The sequence below is a fragment of the Chanos chanos genome, chromosome 16 (assembly GCF_902362185.1).
Source record: "Chanos chanos chromosome 16, fChaCha1.1, whole genome shotgun sequence".
NCBI classification, from domain to species: domain Eukaryota; kingdom Metazoa; phylum Chordata; class Actinopteri; order Gonorynchiformes; family Chanidae; genus Chanos; species Chanos chanos.
This window is the reverse complement of record NC_044510.1, coordinates 11796855-11816395: the sequence shown is the minus strand read 5'-3', so window position 1 is coordinate 11816395 and position 19541 is coordinate 11796855. Positions and strand designations below refer to the sequence as shown.

Genomic DNA, 19541 nt, shown 5'->3' with positions numbered 1-19541 from the left:
GTTTGATTCTCAGCTCATAAATACAGGCTGACTTTTTTTTTTTTTAACCTGGAAAACAAGTGTATGTGTTCTCCTCAGTCAGTCAGAGACCACAGCGGCCGAAGAAAACCCCCGCAAAAACTTCAGTCTGACGGAGCCGGATTTTGGCGAGGGGCGTGGGGGGCGGGGGGTTGGGTTTCGGGGGGGGGGGTCAGCAGACCCTGCTCTAAATGAAATTAAAGCAGAGGGAGCGGTTTAAGTAACAGCTGTAATCTATGAGATACGAGGGCGGTTCAGTGAGCCGGTGACATTCTCACTGAAACATTTCACATCCCCTCCCTTGTTTTTTTTCCTTTTCGGCCAAAGCGCTTCGAACTCTCCTCAAACTCAACAACAAACAACAGCATGATGTCATTCGGTGTCCTCTCTCCTTAAAGCCACAGATTTCACTGTGCGTCCAGTCGACCAAAGAACACATGAATGAATGAGAAACCCACAGACATAACGCATCAGTAGGAGAACCAATAAGTCAGAGGTCGGAGGTCATCCATAATATACGAATACACATAACAACTCTATTGTAATTAGTGAAAGAAATTCAAGTTTTCTGGGGTTTTTTTTTCTATTTCTATTTCTATTTCCTTTTTAAATGTTGTTCTTGGTTTGCTGTCGACCCTCTTCACGCCGTGCCTTGCATCGTAAACACATTTTTTAGCTGGAGGGAATTTAAATGACAAACGCTAATGTGCGTATTGTAATGGCTTTTTAAAATGTATGTATCATACATTTATTTGCATTTTCATTTTTTTTAAGGTGTGTTAATGTGCACGAGTTCTTATCGTTTTGTATTGTATCATGTTCCAGAATCATGTAATATCTTTACAAAAGAAAAAGACACTCACTTAAAAAAAAAAAAAAAGATGAAGATTTTGCTATGCTAACATCGTTTATTGAAAAAAAAGGCCTAATATACTATTGCTAATCTCTCTCTCTCTCTCTCTCTCTCTCTCTCTCTCTCTCTGCCACTCCTTTCTTCCATCTTTGTTTACCTCTCCTTCTCTTAGTGTCCAGGGAATGTTTTACCGTCCTGGGGTCTGTGCTGGCAGCTGAAGGATGAGTGGATGACTACGATGAGATGTGATTTATTGGGCTAATGCTGTTAGCAGGTTGACGCCCACCCCCCCCCCCCCCACCCCCCCCACCCCCCCCCCCCCCCCCCCCCCCCCCCCCCCCCCGCCCGGGTCATGGCTACATACATCCAACCTCCTTTCCAATTATGTCATGCTCTCTTTAAGACCATAACCGCTGCTAGACGTTTCCGTGACCGTTTATACCGAAACGGCGATACCACAGTATAATACGGTTTATATGTTCACACCAGCATCACTGAGCTAAACTGCGAAACACAGCTATTTCTATTCTATTTCTAATTTCCCTCAAAGATTTTAAAGTCCGTGAAGGTTGTCAGATCGGTCAAAACCAAAGAAACCCTTCACAGTCGCTGGTATTATCACCGTAACCATTTATCCAAACTCTGCATGTTTAGATTCTTGTTTACAAAAGGAGGGAGGGTGTGAGATGTAACCACGCGCTGAGGTACGAGTGAAAATATTTGGAATTAACATCTCACATTCATATTTTTTTGGAAAACTTCATTTACAGTGAAATAGAAGAATCTAACGTTTTCTTATTCTGGATTTTTAGACAGACATGTCGCTTCACCAGGCATGGTTTCTTTGTCGCGCATGTTTTATTTAAAGATCTCGAAGAACTAATGGCGCATCTGTTTGACCTTTGGGAGACTCGTAGTAAAAGCTAGTTATTCTTTTAAAAAGTGCCTGGTCGTTAAAAAAAAAACAAAAAAAAAACAAGACCGGTCTGATTGGAATCTCCACTCATAGGAACTTTCAGATAAAACGGTGCTCTAAGGATGATGATGATGATGATGATGATGGAGGTTATTGAACAGAAGTCTGGCCTCTAATGAATCTTTGTCTGACTGTCCCTCTCCCGTTGAGATGCAATCAGGTAAAGCCGTACAAGAACCAGGTCATTCCTGAGTATACATCCACCCCCCCCCCCCCCCCCCCCCCCGCCTTCTCAACCCACCCATCTTGAGTTGTAAGCTGTGGGCATGTGAGAGGGACAAGGGGTAGGAGTGGGGGAGGGGGGGTAGATGGTATGTCTTGGAGGACAAGGTCTGTTCAAACCCTGAATGATAATTTATCCAGAGATAAGACCTTTTTTCACGGATCATAAACCGCTCTTATTGCCTCTGCTCGGCCCGGCAGCGTGTGAGTGTGTGTGTGTGTGTGTGTGTCAGTGAGAGAGAGAGAGAGAGAGAGAGAGGAAGAAGTGGAAAAGTCATCTCAATTCCCATGGCTAATGGCCATGGCTTTGTCTCTGAATCTCTACATCTCTCTTTCCCCTTTTGTTTTAAAAATAACACCATTCCTGCAGCCATGGAAGAAAAAAAGGAACTGCTCAGCTGCTGGTATAGCATACCGGCGGTAATGACAGTTTATATATATATATATATAGTAATTCATAATTAAATAGTGCTTAAATACGCAAGTAGTACCTAGGTGATAGTGACCGAGTTGTTTGTGTATGAAATGATATATAAACCCTGTGTTTTTGTGAATAATGTACTAATGTGTTTTGGTGCTTCAGAGTGTGATTGCTGGTGTTTAGGTTCTATATTGAGCGTAATTTTTATTTGTTGTTTTTGCTCTGTGTGCATCTACAGAAGACGGCTTTTGTTCTTTCAGTCTTATAGAGCTTCTTTGTTCTTATTATCTTATACACTGAGAACATTTGTGAACACTGCCTTAACGCGGCACAGGTGCGATAAGACGAGACATGAGCGTGAGAACGGTTACGGGCGAGGCTTCCGGAAACGAGCGGGAAAAACACAGGCCGGGTCACGGCACAGGGTTCCCACAGCTACGATAAAGTCACGGGTTCTGACAGCTCCACGAACGAGCGTGAGGGAAGACTCTCATTTCAGAGTGTAATTAAACGGGAAATGGTATTGGGTTGCTTCATTAATTTGGTGAAAGATAATGTCGCGTATTCCAGCAGGAGAAAAGCAGAGAAAGGCAGAGAAATAGCACATTCCATAATTCAGCATCTCTTTTCCTCGGGGGGGACCTTGAATAAACATTAAAGGTTTACATGAGGATATTATGTGATTATAATATTTTCACGAGTTTCAGTGTGTGAGGTCAGAAAGGTAAATTTGAAAGTATAAGAGAATTAGCGAGTGAGGATTAATGAGAGAGCGAGCATGAACGAAAGAATGTACGCGTGAATGAGTGAATAAACAAACGAGTGCGTGTTATGAAGATTAAGGAGAAGCGCGAATACAGTGAGGCTGATAATCAGCGAGCGAGTCTTGGTTTTGGAGTAGACGGCACTGACAGTTGGTGGGGGAAAAAAAGAGAGAAAAAAAAGAACGGAAAATAAATAAATAAACCAGCAAACTGACAAAGTGAATGAGAGAACTTCTTTGCGGTCAAAGTCTCGGTCTCCCTCTTTCTTTCTCTCTCTCTCTCTCTCTCTCTCTCTCTGCGTTTGTTTCTGTGATGAAACGCCGTTGGAGCTTCTAGATAAGCATGGGAAAATGTTGGCTGAGCGAGAAATGGTGGCAGGGAAAGAGAAACAGGGAGAGAGAGAAAGAGAGAGAGAGACAGAGAGAAAATAATGACGGCTTCCCGCAGAGTTCGATAAGAGAGCTCATATTCAAATGTTTTCCACAGGAGCGGCTCTCTATTGCCTCCGCGCAAGTGACAATCGTGACGGGAAATAAAGAAATAAATGGCAGTCGTAATAGTGTCTGCAGGAACGACGGAAGGAAGAGAGAGAGAGAGAGAGAGAGAGAGACGGGGGGGGGGGGGGGGGCAGCTGAATAATTGATTCAAATGCAGTTTGGCTCTTGTTCCAGCACCATCTATTATTCAACATTAGCATGCTGTCAGAAATGGCGATAGGGAGACCAATTCCAGCCAATCAAACGAGGTCCCTTTCACAGAGGTCATCTGTGAGGGCCAATTAAAGTCTGAGGGCTCTCCCATAAAACCCATCAGGGCAACTTGGGAAATATACACATAGGTACATAGGTATATTACACTGTGGGGCAACAAATGAACCATTTGCCATCGTTACGTTTACACGGCAGTAATAGCTCCTACTGGAACAAAACAACACATGTTTATTTTTATTTTTTTTTAAGGTTACATAACATAACAGTTCTAGTGGAAGCTGAGCCTTTGTTTTATCCAAAACATAGCAAATCGAAAACCAGCAATGGAAGAAACGGTACAGAACAATATCTTCAAAATGAATCTTCTTTGGCAGTGACCATTCCTGGGGGGTATTTCAGAAAGCAGGTTTAGTGAAAACTCAGAGTTAGTTAACTTAGAGTAAGTAGCAAACCTCCTAATAGAAGAGTCCTGTGGCTTCATTCTCCTAGCAAAACAAAGCCATAGGGCTCTTCTATTAGGAGGTTTACTACTTTCTCTCAGTTAACTAACTCTGAGTTTTCACTAAACCTGCTTTCTGAAATACCCCCCTGGAAGAGCATCTCAATCGGCACCAGCGGTCGTCAACCAATCAGGACACAGTAGAACGTAAACAACGCTGAACCACAACAACGGCAGCCGCATAAAACACGAAGATGCAAAAAACACGCAGGGTCACAGTGACATACACACAATCAACAAACAGATCGTGTAAATAAACACACGAGACAGATACGTAAACGTGACCAACGAAATACTTTTGGCATTTCTACTTTTCCCCTCTGGAATCTCCGAGCAAAATCCAGGTCACCAAAGAGGCCAGCAAAAAGAATGTGACTGATTATTGATGAAAACATTAAACGAGCACTGGACTCGGGAACAGAACTGGGTCAAAGAGGCGTCTGGAACATTTGATTGATCTGCCTGGTCCCGATACAGGAGCCAGAATCCCCTTCTCAGAGTTCCCGCAGTTCTGCCCACAAATGTGAACGTGTTAGGAACCGAAAATGTAGAGCAGAAAAGTCCCTCCTTTGAAGAGGAACCACCATTTTGCCCCTCATGTAGATTTAGAAGCCTGAGGAACTGAGAACTAAGGCACGGGAAAATTCGATGCGCTTGTTTAAAAATTAGACAGAATAATACTAATAAAATACAATATAATGTAGGAGTATAAAGTCATTTATTTGTCACACACACACTGAGCAGTGAGACGCAGCCTCTACATTTAACCCATCCTAACACCGGTGAGCACACACACCCATCCTAACACCAGTGAACACACACACCCATCCTAACACCGGTGAGCACACACACCCATCCTAACACCAGTGAACACACACACACACTATGAGCTGAGCTAGGAGCAGTTGGCAGCCACCACCGCTGGCACCCGGAGACCAACTTCACGTCTATATATATATATACACACGTGTGTGTAGTGTATGTGTATATATATATATATATATACTTACATATATATATATACACATATATATATATATATATATATATATATATATATATATATATATATATACACGTGTGTGTGGTGTGTGTGTGTATATATATATATATATGTGTATATATATATATGTAAGTATATATATATATATATACACATACACTACACACACACACATATATATACACACACACACACATGCACCCAGCATTAGTGTGAGTTTGAGATAGTTGCACAGAGAGGAGATGGCTGTGTTCTACTTAAGTGAGAGTCTGCAGTGTGGGAATGATGTGTCATTGGAAGAGTTCATCTGAAGGACAAAGCAGAAGCAGTTGAATCTACTGTGAGTTCATTCTCAAGACAGAGCATTCATTAGACTATGACAGAATACTGAGTATCCCAATGGCAAGCATACAGGAGAGTTAATCAGTCAGAGAAGAGAGTGGAAGCAAAGGAGAGAAAGAAGAACAGAGGCAGAAAATCACACACAAACACATGCAAACACACACACAGTCTCTCTCTCTCTCTCTCTCTCTCTCTCTCACACACACACACACACAAACACACATACACACACGCATCTAGCCAAATTACCATATACCACACTTTCTTCGAGTCCTAAATTGAAAGCAAATGTTCTTTTTTTTCCATTTCATTATGCAGGTAGAAGAATAATTCATTTTCTAGTTTTAGAAATAAACTCGTTAGGCCTTAGAACGGCACAGGATTTCAAGCACACACGCGATTTTCATATCGTCCTAGACCCTAAATGGGTCATCCCAAGAGAGAAGTTCCCTTAATTAAAATTTGATCCCAGCGGATGGAAATTAACTAAGCATAAATGTTACAGACCCCATGGAAGGAAGAATATGAAGAAATAATGCTTGCATAAGGTTTATTATTATTTTTTTCGTGTGTGGATGTGGCACTTTAATGTGTGAGCTTGGCACAATGAAAGGGTTTTGGGGGGGGGGGGGGGGGGGGGTTATTTAAGATAATAAAGACGCGGTCTAGAGTTTAATTTAGCCCTTTTACAGTGAGTCAGTGGCCCATTAGACATCTGAAAATGAACATATATTGGTGTTTGAGATTTGTCCATAATATTAGTTGTGTTGAACGCGAAACTAAGAAATATGATGTTCATAAATGGAGAGCTTGTAGTAACAATGAACACAACTTCATAACGCTCCTCAAAATAACATCTGAAAAGCATCGCGCTGTGGCTTAATGGTTTCTTTCTTTCTTTCTTTTTTTATTTAAACGTCAGACTGCAAAGGCCACATATCAAGTTAAGCTTTTAGGTTAGGTTAAAAAAACAAAAACAAACATCAAACGCCCCACGCCAAAGCAACCTTCCTCCTGGAGAGTTACAGTCCTGTAGAATCTGGACCTGTTTCTTATCCAATAAAACACCTGATTTTACTGTGCAGAACATTCATCGGGACATTGGTTAGGTGAGTCAGCTATGCACGCTGGGGGGGTAGGAACCTTCCGGAACCACTGCTGTCTCGCCCCTGATATAAAAAAAAAGCAAAAAGCAAAAAGCTGCCGATGTGCCAAAGGTCCGATCCGACGGGAGAACGGTCAAACGGTCAAACGGTCAAACGCATCCCAAGACATAATGTCGTGCTGTAGTGCTGTCGCCTCACAGCAAGGGGGTCTCGGGTTCGATTCCCGGCCGGGCTGCCAAGGTCCTCTCTGTGTGGAGTTTGCATGTTCTGCCCGTGTCTGCGTGGGTTTCCTCCCACAGTCCAAAGACATGCAGGTTAGGTGAATTGGATATGCTAAATTGCCCCCGGGTATGAATATTTGTCTGTGTGTCTGCCCTGTGATGGACTGGAAACACCCTGTCCAGGCCTTTCACTGGGAGCGCTGGGATAGGCTCCAGCACCCCCCGCGACCCTGATTAAGATAAGCGGCTAAGATGAGTGAGTGAGAAGAATAAGTTGAGATAAAATAGCAATACTCAGATAATATGAACTGAGTGTAAAATAGAATAACAAATCATATTGAAAATGTGTATGTTAACTAAAGCATTATTTCGGATGTTCAGTAACAACACATACATTAACATCAACTGTCTTTTAAATCATATTTACAGTACCTTACCTCAGTACCTTACATCACACCAGAAGATACAGTAGTAATATATTGGTTAAAAATATATCGGTCAACCAATACATTAGTTATATTGGATACAGTAGTGATAACTGGCTAAAAATGAATGCAGAGTATTTCCTGGTAGCAGTTTCGGAACCCATTTTCACATAGTCGCCTTCAGAGATCTGTAAGATGAAGCTGATTAGTCCTGGGGTAGATGGGAGAGAGAATTCAGGTGACTTTGGCTTAGAGTTCTGGGCTGACATCTTAGAGTGGTTTAATATCGTAATCCCCTTCCCCGGATGTAAAAAATCGGCTGAGAAGGACGAGATGGAGAGGTGGAGAGTGAAAAGTTTCACACTCAAAGGCAGACAGGAGATATATATATATATATATTCTGAATGGTTGGAGTCATGGGTATGGTTTTTACTCTTAAACTTTAAGCCAGGTGCAACTCTGTTTAACCGCACTGAGTACAAAATAACAAGTAATGCAGTAATATTTGTTTACTCACACCAGATATCTGCTTTTAAAGGACTAAACAAAAGTGACGTTAAAAACTCCCTGTATTGAGATACACTCACATATCTAAGATATTCATGGTGAGACAGAAAGAGAAAGAGAGAAGGGGAGAGAGAGGGAGAGAGAAGGAGAGAGAGAGAGAGAGAGAGAGCGAGAGAGAGCGAGAGAGAGAGAGCATTTCTGTTCAATTTCAAAGGTCCCGAGTTTTGGCCGTAAACGTACATCTGAGCGTCTCACTGAACAGTCGTGAAAGGCGAGCGGCAGATGCCAGACGCGACGGCGAACGTGTTCACCATGTGCAAATACAACACTGATCAGCGACACATAACCAATTACTGCTGCTGAGCAGACATCATAACCAGTCTTAGGCTGAGTATGGTGCTTTTTCTTCAAGCCCTGAAAGAAATTAAGCATGCAACAAAGCCTGGAGGTTCAGACACAAGTTCTCTGTGCGGAGATGTCTTTCGAATGATCCCGTCTACTTTTAAAAATTACATGAATTCCAAATGAAACTTTTATATTTCACATCATATTTCATTCAGCTTTCACATTAACTACTCTATATTTTTAATGCACTCTTTCATTTATTGATGTTTCTGTATATGCATGTGTAGGGTGTTGTGTTGGGGTTTTTTTTTTGTGCTGTTTACTTCAATGTACAATGCGACCCAGTTTAGTTTTAACAGTCCCCGATATGTAAAACTCTATAAACGCTGTCACCGACAGCAAACTCTCCTAGGGCTCTCCACCAAGGCATTTAAACATTGCACTTCAAAGAGAAAGGAAACAAGAAATCGTCGTGAAAATAATAAAATAAACTTCATCAGCGGACACCTGAACGTAACCTCAGTCCCCTCTCTTGTGACGGAGTCGCGGTTACTTCCCGTCTACGTTTTTTTTTTTTTTTTTACTTTCGGGCCTCAGAGCCTCAGAGAGTCAAACTCACGACGAGCTGGAGAGAGATTTTAATTTTAATCGTAACATTTTAATCCCCCCTCAAAAAGCGGCGTAATCACAAAACAGAACAAACTAAGAAATGTGACTTTTATCTTGGACTCAAAGTAATGCTGATTTTGTCAGTCCTGTTAAGAGAACGCTGGAAATGATGGGCCAGTTATTATTCTGGTATTGCGTGAAAAGCTTTGTTTGTGCCAAAAAACCGAGGTGATCTTGGTCCCCAATCAATAGCGGCCGATCCTCCCCACTGGTGTATCCACTCCTGACGGATTTTATTCCAACCTTATTATTACCAGCTCGGTACATTTAGTCAAGGTCTTATGTGGCACTGCCGTACTGAAGACAAGTAAGCAGTTGAGTCAGAGCAGTTACAAAAATGATAGAATCTTCTAGATACTCAGGTGGAGGTTTGACTACCGTTACCCCAAATGTTTTGCTGTAAAATTCAACTACTGACGGTCGGTCGCTGCCTTCTACTAGACTGTAAACATTTGGGGCTACAGGGAGGAATCTGACAGGGAAATTACAAACAAAATGAAGGTCAGCTTTGGACTCTGTCTGTGTGTGTGTGTGTGTGTGTGTGTTGGGGAGGGGCACTCATGTTTGTTAATTAACATTCAGCAATTATGGAGAAGTTTATACGTCAAAGTCCAAGGCCAGATTACTACATCACCACCGCAAGGCCACAAATATGCATGAATAGATCTAGAACAATCTGCACTGATAGTGAGAGTTGCAATAACTCTTATTTAGGCTAAGACTAAGGTTGATAGTAAGTTACAAATCTCACCTAGTCTCTGAAGAAAAGAGACTTTTGCCTGAGAAAAAAAAAAAGTTTTGCTTGAGTTGTATGTATGTCTAATGAGACTTTATAACTAACCACATCTTACAGACCTTTAAATCCCAAAACCAATCAATTAAACAAATGTCTTATCCCCAGACACACAGACCTGACGATACCATACCGCTCTGTTTTTTCCAGTTCGCTTTTCACCTGCGCTGACTACTAACACTCCTGAAAAGTACAGCTCCGATCATCTGAGGGGGAAAAGGGACACAAAATGTACTGAGTCAGTGTGGTGAAGTGTAACTGTCACTGCTTAGTGTGTCTCTGTGTGTGTGTGTGTGTGAGAGAGAGAGAGAGAGAGAGAGAGAGAGTGAAAGAGTTGGTCTTAATGGGCACCCATGAGAATTCAGAAGTAGCTGTGAGAGTTGTTACATATGGACCTTGTCTGAACTTGTCTGCAATAGTATGTCAGTTTTTCTGGAGGCACAGAAAGGAATATTTCTGGCAAGAAAAAGGACACTCTCTCTCACTCTCTCTCTCTCTCTCTCTCACACACACACACACACTATACTTGGTTTGTCTATACATTTGATAAGACCACTCATGTCACGCATATTAGTTTGTTAATAATTATTAAACTATTACCATCTACTGACATAACCCTGACACTAAAATGAGAAGAAATGGTTTGAAACAGCGCAGACGGGACAGATGGTGCATTGAGCACTGTTTTGGTCTGAGGCACAGAGCGAGCCACAAAACAAGTTGAAAAACATTTGCATGTTTTGAGCGATGCCTCTATTCAAAGGTGCCCGTGGCCACGTAGTAACAAAAGCCCCCTCCCCCCCATGACCCCCCTGCCCCCTGCCCCCCCCATCTCAAGCACATCCCTAAACCCCGTGCTCCTTGTTGCCATGGTAGTAAGAGGCTTTTTTTTTTCCTTGGTGATGTTTGGAAAAATTTAAAAAGGAGCTGGTGATTGGGCTACGGTTCAAGTTCTCTCCAGCGTAGAGAGAGAGAGAGAGAGAGAGCTGGAGCATTATGACAAGATTACACAGACAGTTGCCAGTGGTCTCCTAGAGAAAAGGAAGAATGCGACAAAGTTTTGCAACGGCAACCCCCCCCCCCCCCCAAAAAACAGGGCACCGCATGAAAGCAATCAAACTTTAAGCTCTTGTTGTGGTCCAACATGTTTCTAGTTTCTCACAGTCTTAGCTTTTTGTTTGTTTGTTTGTTTGTTTGTCTTTTTGGAAAAACTAGCAAAGCCAGCACATGGATAGTGTTTGGCATCTTCTCATCTTTTGAAGGAATGATTATTTCAAAGAGTACTCTCTCTCTCTCTCTCTCTCTCCCTCTCTCCCCAATGACTTTCAGAACAATGTAGGCTACTTGATAGATTTAACAGCTTTTAACTGATAATACATAGGCGTAAATAACAAAGCATCACAAATTACACTTAGTAAACGTATCTTTACATGGCATTTTTTAAAATTAATATCTCTACATTCATTAGAAGAAAAAACTGACCATTGTATATACAACAAAGAAGAATAGATGGTAATTAGTAGCAAAGACTAAAAAAAAAATGTTGTGAAAGAAAAATCTAAAAAAAAAACAACAACAAAAAAACACTTGGGGATGCTTCTGCACATATTTTGACGTTCCGCTTCCAAAGAGAGCGCGCTCCTTCACTGACATTTAAATATCAGGCGGCTTATCGCGTCTTTAGCCAATTACTCTTTTTTTCGGCCAGCAGGGGGAAAAAATGCCATAATACACTGGTTCTTTAAGCAAACCGAAAAGACGAGAACATGGTAGCCTCCTGTTCTCACCCCAGGCATGTGACCGTTACCCGTTAATGTCATATCCTTATTATTATGGATGTAGCACTAAGAGAACACTACGCTTAAGGGGTTTCTCGGAGCTCGCCTTAAAACCGTGCGCATAAGGAATTATGACATTCTTTTGCTAAGATTAAGTTACAAGACGATAACTAGCTTACCGCCTATGATCTGGCAATAAGAAAATTAACCTCACCGGATAACCGGCTAGTTAGTAGAGTGACAATAACCATATAACCAGTAGGCGATTTGTAGGGGGATGAGTTGGATGCCACCCCCCTTGCTAGCAAAATGACCTAAATGTATCCCGTCTGTTAACCTGCCATCCCCCAATCTACTCTATGGAGTAGTGTCAGTTACCATTGGGCCATCCCCCCCGTTAAAAAATAACAAATCGCCTACTGTATATCGCCTACTACCTCTTAGGAAGAGTATCACACTTTGATGGATGGCCTACTCGGTCAGACCGTCCTCTCATTGATATAATTCACTGAAACGAAAAGCAAAACGAGTGTCTTTGTGCTGTCACACAGCGATAAAACTCCACCTCGTTCCATGCATGAATTCAAAGCAACTGGGACAAACAAAGTGCTGATTAGCCAGGGTAACACTAGGGGGCATTATAGGTGTCTGGCAAAAGGAGACGAAATGATTGGAAAAGTTTTTTTTGTTTTGTTTGGGGTTTTTTTTGGTTTTTTTTTTTTTTTTTTTAATAATTGCGCTTTATAAAAATGACTGTGCTGAAAAATAAAATTGAAATGAGTTGTGTTTGTTGGGTTAGGATCAAGTCTTAGCAGTAACACTCACCAGCATTTCAACATTTGCACATGTATTGTGACCCTGCCCTGGGTTTTGGAAGAGGAGAGCGGTGTAGATAACTATGAAAAATACTGTTTCTGACTAATCTCCCTTGGAATGGAAACTTGTGGTGCTCTGAAACTTTGCCGGCCGACTAAGTTCAGATATTTTGGTTGTTGAACAGACTTTGGCCCCAGGGCAAACTCAGCTTGCAGTGTGTCACCTTCCCTGAAACCAACTACATTTTGCCTAAAGTGTATATTTCAGGACTCTCTCTCTCTCTCGCGCGCGCGCGCACGCACGTGCACACACACACACACATCGACAATCCTTGGGGCAATCAAGTAAAGCTGAATCTCAAAGCAGGTAAAAAAAAAATATTCCCCTAATAACAGCAGATCTGTGTTTCTCCCAAACAATATTGGAATGTTTCTTTTCTTTCTGTTTTTATTATTGTTAAGTAATCATAAACACATACAGTATTTTACAAGACTAACCCTGTTAACATAGCCCAGAAGATTACAAACCATTTTAGCCATTTCCCTCCAATATTCGTTTTTTAAATAAAGGAAACAAAGAGGCCTAGTAAAAAAAAAAAAGCAAAAAAAAAAGCTAAAGGCCGCCAAAAAACCCTGTTACTGTCCTAGTGCTCCCCCTACCCAAAAGTCTACAGGATGACAGCTGCACCCTACACCCCACCCCCAACCCCACCCCCAAATCTGTGCACTGTCGACAGCTGACTAAATCACCCAAATGCCTAGACCACCATGTAAAGGGGGCAAGAGAGAGAGAGAGAGAGAGGCAGCACACACTCACCACAGTAATAGTCTGAAATATTCATGATTGGTGATTGGAAACAGGAGTTAATGGAACATGTAATTGACGTTATTTGCTACTTATGTGCGGACAGTCCCTGTCCCTGTAGACTTTCTTGTACGTTTTCATTTAATTTGCTTGCTTATTTATTTATTTACCACCTCCAAACAGCTAAAGTGACGCAAACCATTTTGCTTTTAATAGAGGTTTTCTGATTCGAACACGTGACAAGACACCTTAAGGAACTTAGAAGAATGAGACGGAATTAAAATATCAGTTGTGTTGCAAAGTGGGAAGCCGGAGTGACAATTAAACCTTTTCTGTTGTCCTGAATTTTACTGTACAGCCATAATACGTTTAGCAGAGCATAGTCATATCACCAAAGCCAAGTAGTGGGGGGGCGGGGGGGGGGGGGGATTTATCTGCGCTTATTTTTGGAAGGTTTTGCATTCACAGTCTTAAAAGGCTTTCTGTGAACAGATATTCTCAAAACAGACCTGAAAAACAGAATGTTAACTCTTGATGTAACGAGTTTTATTACTTAAAATGTCTTTTTTTTTTCCACCCAAAAACTAACTGGATTCAGGAGAGAATTGTGAACTTATGCCCCACTGTTTTGTGAATCATGTTTTAAATAGGGTATGATTTTCATGCGGTCTATGTTAGCCCACACACATAAAGACCCCCAGCAGGTTTTAATATTTGTTTGTGTGTAATGTCTGTTTAGAACATGCTTTTTGTGTGGCCGCCTTGAGCGTACAGCCATTGCAACAGGTAAATGAATATTCTAATCACATCCACTTTGATTGACAGCTTAATTACGCGTGTGATTTCAGGCAGGCGTAACAGCTACGCTTTAAAACATGACACCAGTAAAAATGTTATGCAAAAGATTTTCAGATAAATACATATTTAATTTTACTGGCCTGCTGAACTCATTTATTACGCTTCATATCATATTATTCATTTCTACGTTACTGCTTCTTCGTACTAACTTGAATTTACAAGTATTGTGTGAACACAAGTACCTACTTTCTTCTTCATTGCCATCCAGTTTTCTGTTGTTTTTGTCAGTAACCATACTGACATATCCCATCAAACATCTGGCTATACTAGAATGACCGGCTTCAGAGGAATGAAACCCATACAGGGTAGACTTTGTACCGTGTCACCTTCCTACACCAGCTGTTTATTTATTTGACGCTACGCCTGCACACAGGAGGCCATAAGCATGCGTGGGTGAATTAACATACTGAACAGAAAAGGAACACACAGTATTTTTATAATATATATATGCGTTTAAAGACAGAATGCTCTCTGTGCATCACTTTAAAACTAAAAAAAAAAAAAAAAAACCTTAACTGTTCTCTCCTATTATATTTATTGAAGGGGTAATCTGTGACTGAAAAATGGCTCACACACACACACACACACACACACACACATCCTCCTCCAGTTGCAGAAATATAAAAATGACTCAAAACAGCACAACTATCCAAATAAAAATACCACTTATCTTGACCACCGCGCAAATTATGGGATAATTTGTTTATTCCAGTCAAACAATATGATATTACAAGTTTAGAAAATTATGCATATAGTTAAAAAAGAGAAGGGGTGGAGTGGGGGGGGGGGGGGGGGGGGGGGGGGGGGGGGTGAACAGGAAGTTGAAGCATATACAGAAGCCGAGACGGGGTTTGCCGCGGTTTTAGCGTAAACGGCACGCCAACGTAACCCTGGAGCGGGTTAAACCCACATCACCCACAACTGAAATGCATGTTCACCTTCGGGGGGGGGGGAATCTTTAAGAAAAAAATAAGAAAAAAAAAAAAATAATAATAATCTGGCAACCCAGCTCTTGACCAACCCACCCTCAAAACCGACCATTTGTTTCAAGTGCAAAAAAAAAAAAAGGTAGCGTTTGAGGGTTTTATTGAAACATGTTGTACACAGAAAGTTACATGGAGCTGTGTCCTTAAGACAGCACAAAATCAACTAAAAAAAAAAAAAAGGATGGGTGAAGAGGGAGAGAAAAAAAATTTAAAAAAAAAAAAAAAAATCACCACACATCCCACATCAATTGTGTTGCTGTCTGTCCATGTTTGCATTGGACTGGCCCCTTTGATAAGGAGGCCAAACTGAAAGTAAAGAGTCTCAATTCAGAGGTAATCATTATCATCATCATCATCTGTTACGGATGAGGCTGCGAGTGCCGCAGCACGAGGGTTAAATGTCGGAGTCAGGGTGGGGTGGGGGGGAAGGTTGCGGCAGCTTCTAGAAACCGTGGACCTTGAGCTGCTCCTCTTTCGCCAGCTGAATCTATTGGAGGAGAGGGGGGAGGGGGAGAGAGGAGGAACTGGTTAGCACAAAGACGGCTCTCGGGCGGCAGGGGTTGTATACAGATACACGTTTTAACGATCAGGCCCCTCAGATGACATGATTAACTTGGGAAAAACACCAACTGACGTAGTCATAGCGGCTGGACGGATGCTGCGAAGCATGCTTAACGTACCTCAGTCAAAAACTGGCAAATATTCTTGCGCTGGTCACCCTGCAGCTGAATCACCTCACCATACTCTGGGTGCTCAATCACAGTCCCATTGCAAGCAAATTTCTACAAGATATCAAAATAGGTGTTACCACAAAGTACATCACTTTCAAACAATGAGGGGAAAAAAAGAGAGGAAAACCTAACAGTACAAATGCCTTTCAAGCCAAACTACCTTCTTGAAGGCTTTGACTAGCTTCTTCTTGTCATAGTCTTCGGCTATGCCCTGAACCGTGGTCAGAGTCTTTCTGCCGTTACGCTGCTGGATTCTTATGTGGATGTAGTCCTCAGTCCCTGCTGGGAGCCGATCATCACCCTTAGTTGCATCAGCAAAGGGGTCTGAATGGGAAGAGATGGGGGGGGGGGGGACAAAGAAACGTTAGGAACAAAACGTAGGTTTGAGCCAGGAAGCGAAGTGGTTAAGGCAGCTCACGTGAACGTAAAAGAAACAACACGTGAGGAGGAAAAAAAAAGTCCTCTCTGGAATAAAATGATCGTCATTCCAATAAAATACAGATGAACTCATCATGATTAAAATTTCGCTCACGCACAGAACTACCAACAACTAGATCAAAGCTTACCGAAAAGTTACGTGCAAATACCATTAAAACACTGTGCTAGAGACCTTGATAGCAAGGCCATTAGGCGACGGAGAAAACAAAATGGCTGTTGATCTGTTGGCAGCATTTTAATTCTGTGAACGCATTCCGACGTTAGCCAACAAGCTACACTGACCGAGCAACAGCACGCTTATCTGCCGCAGTTATAAATCACAACCGATTTATAGTCTTCAGAAATTTATGTCGTCTCTTGTCCTAGTCTATTCTGGGAAAGGCATTTCGCAGTGATTGCGCAAAAGCTAAATATAAAACGTTATTCTGTAGCTACGGCCGCATACTGATACCAGGCCAAATATGCTAACATTTATAGCTTCCTGGAAGTTTCCAGCGAGTCCAGTAAAAAACAGGTCATATACTGCTGATTAAGTACACTGTGAGTATTAAACTTCATACATGTAGACAACTAGGCTTTCGGCAGAACAAACATTAATTCTAACTAATCTTTGTCTTCAGCGCGGTCAACGCTCCCAACCCATGGGTTCACTCGCTAAAGGCCGAAGGCCTTAATAATCCGCTAGCGAACCAACTAACGGCAGTTTCCGATGATGACGATGGTACCAATAGTACGCCAACGGCCTCTAAAATTGTAATATACTGTTCTCCTTAAATACAGGCATCGCCTAATTCAGCAATAAACTAGACGAGGAACTCCGTAAATCAAGAATCGCAAGTCATAGTCGGTCACCACCGCTGCCATATTCGACAGTGTGCCCTTCCCCCACCCCAGTTGTTGAGTTGACTTTGAAAAATTCTTACCAAAAGTTTGGAGGTTCTGGATAGCGGACATACGATACGATTCTCCTTCCTTTCGGATGATAACTGGTTGTCGAGCGGCCGGTTTTCCTCGGTAGGATTCGATGAGGGTCAGAATTCTTTTCAGCAGCTCTCTTTCGGGCGTATAAGCCTGTGTTACAAAATGGCGATAGCTGGCTCCGAAGAGTAGAAAACACCTCTTTATAGCTCCTCCCCGAAACCAACACGTACACGTCACGTTGACGCACACCCTATATACATACACCCTACCTATCACGTTGCGCAATATTACTGGAAATTGTTTATTAGGCTTAGGCACCGAGTCAGTTTGGACTCTCTCAAACAATTAGAAATAAGCCGTAAAGACCACGTTGTAGTGTTCTGATCCACAAGTGGCTGTGCTGATGATAAACTGAAAACATTCCAACATTAACTGTCCACTGTAACTTAAGCTATTAGAATATCATGGAACTGTAAACACGTAGGGTATTTACATAGAAGCCAAGCCATACACTACAGTAAACAATAATCACTTGGCACTCTACTGTATCACTAGACTAAATATTTAGTAAATTAGGCTTAAAGATTGGTATTGGTCAGGTAATTGACCAGTAATGATTTACTCAAACTGGTCAAATCTGGATTTGCAGTTCTTGACTTGAAAATAACTTGACATACAGTTATGGTCTGTCTGTTTCAAATCAGTACTATTGTAAACTGAAGTCCCACCTACTAGTTGATTGTGTTTTCAGTGTAGCCATGTCATGGGAAGAACTACTCCTGATAGTAAAAAACAAACAAAACAAGAGTCATATAGAATAGTCCCAATTAATTTAAAAAGCCAAGGTACTAAAAGAAGGGTTCGTTCAGGACAGTGTGGTGGGTAAAAATTGAGCCTTAAGATGGCCAAAGCCCAAGAGTATCAAAGAAAACCAGACTGGCTGCTGGAGGTCTCTTACTCCATCTCTTCTGACATAGAGTGTGGTGATACTGGACTCAGTTGCACTTCCAGACGCTTATTTTCAGCTGAGTCTTTTTTATTTATTTATTTTTAAATACTTATTGCGATTCAACTGTTGAAATCCATTTAAACTGCTGTCCATTGAAATGTCAGTACTTACTGAAATGTTAGTACTTACTGTTCAATTTTTTTTTTTTACACTTTTTATTATATATATAAAACTTTTCGTAAATAGCTTTTAAAATAACAGGTTGTTAATGAAATGTTAATGTAATTCAGCTCTCTGTCACCAACAGGCCCATCCAGACCTTTTCCCCTAAACAACTCAGTAAACGATTATTCCAAAGCAGTTTCCGAGTCAGCAATATTGACATTTTTACATTACAGCTAATTAACCACAATTGATAAATTAAGATCCATAAAATGTGAAAAATGCAAAATGTTTCATAAACACTTCAGTTTTTAACTGTGTGAAATGCATTTGGGGAAAAAATGCAGTTGTGTTACACTTGCTCTGTAAAAATAGTAAATAATTATTGACATACTGGTAATTCATTTAAACCGTGACTATTTCCATGCAAAGAAATGAAACAATATTGTAATGGTAACGCCTTTTCATGAGAAAATTTGAACAAAATAGTAACTAGTCCTGAAAAATAAAAAAAGACAATTCAAAGACAGTTCATCTAGAGAATATCATAACATAGAATTCATAACATTCATAACATTTTCAACAAAAGCGAGCCTTGTGTGCTATCAGAAACATCATCATCCTCCCACTCAGAATGAGGATATGGTGACTGCCCTTTTCTCCACACCAGGTCCAAGAACTCCCTGACTGTAAAATGCACCCCCCCCCTTAAATCTCATTGCCTAACTGAGTTGTGTGCACTGCAGTCAGTATGATTAAGTTGAGTGCCTGACACTTAAATTTGAATGCATTCCAGTGCCACCAATTTCTCAAATTCCTTTAGGTTTATTAGGTGAACTGAAGTTTTCAAGGACACACACGTGTATTAACTTATGTGTTGCGTATGCACACTCTCTGCTTTCCAGTCTCTTCTCTTTGCCAATGAATCTAAAATTACTTTAAAACAATGACCGGAGTGAGTCAAACTGAAATTACGGTCATACAAATACAATCTATAAAATTGTTATTTCTTGAGTTTAAAACAATTAAGTACAAATAGATCCCAGATTACATAAGATCCTTCAAGTACATGTGGTATACTGTACCTATGGAATTTATGTCCCTTTTAACAATTTAAATTCAAGCTAGGTGATTGACTTATCCTATTAAATTAACATAAGGCCGACAGTTCTGCCCAGAATAGTAATCACAACAGGGTAATTATCCGTCGGGATGAGAACTGGT

The 19541-nt window shown here is 41.2% G+C and overlaps 1 protein-coding gene across 1 annotated transcript; it reads right to left on the bottom strand.

Moving 5' to 3' along the window:
* Positions 1-15199: 15199 nt before the first annotated feature.
* Positions 15200-17375, bottom strand: eif1 (eukaryotic translation initiation factor 1). The gene is made up of 4 exons (XM_030794051.1): positions 17209-17375; positions 16008-16171; positions 15797-15898; positions 15200-15603 (listed from the first exon to the last, which is right to left on the bottom strand). Exons 1-4 carry the CDS (start codon positions 17237-17239, stop codon positions 15559-15561), a joined length of 342 nt encoding a protein of 113 aa, XP_030649911.1. The 5' UTR covers positions 17240-17375; the 3' UTR covers positions 15200-15558.
* Between the last annotated feature and the right edge of the window lie 2166 nt (positions 17376-19541).

Bases quoted from the DNA above. Each gene is read 5' to 3' on its own strand.
- eif1 (XM_030794051.1), bottom strand. From the start codon at position 17,239: ATGTCCGCTATCCAGAACCTCCAAACTTTTG. The intron at 16,172-17,208 runs GTAAGAATTTTT...CTTCCCATTCAG, and splicing joins CCAGAACCTCCAAACTTTTG to ACCCCTTTGCTGATGCAACT. The intron at 15,899-16,007 runs GTAGTTTGGCTT...GATATCTTGTAG, and splicing joins TAGTCAAAGCCTTCAAGAAG to AAATTTGCTTGCAATGGGAC.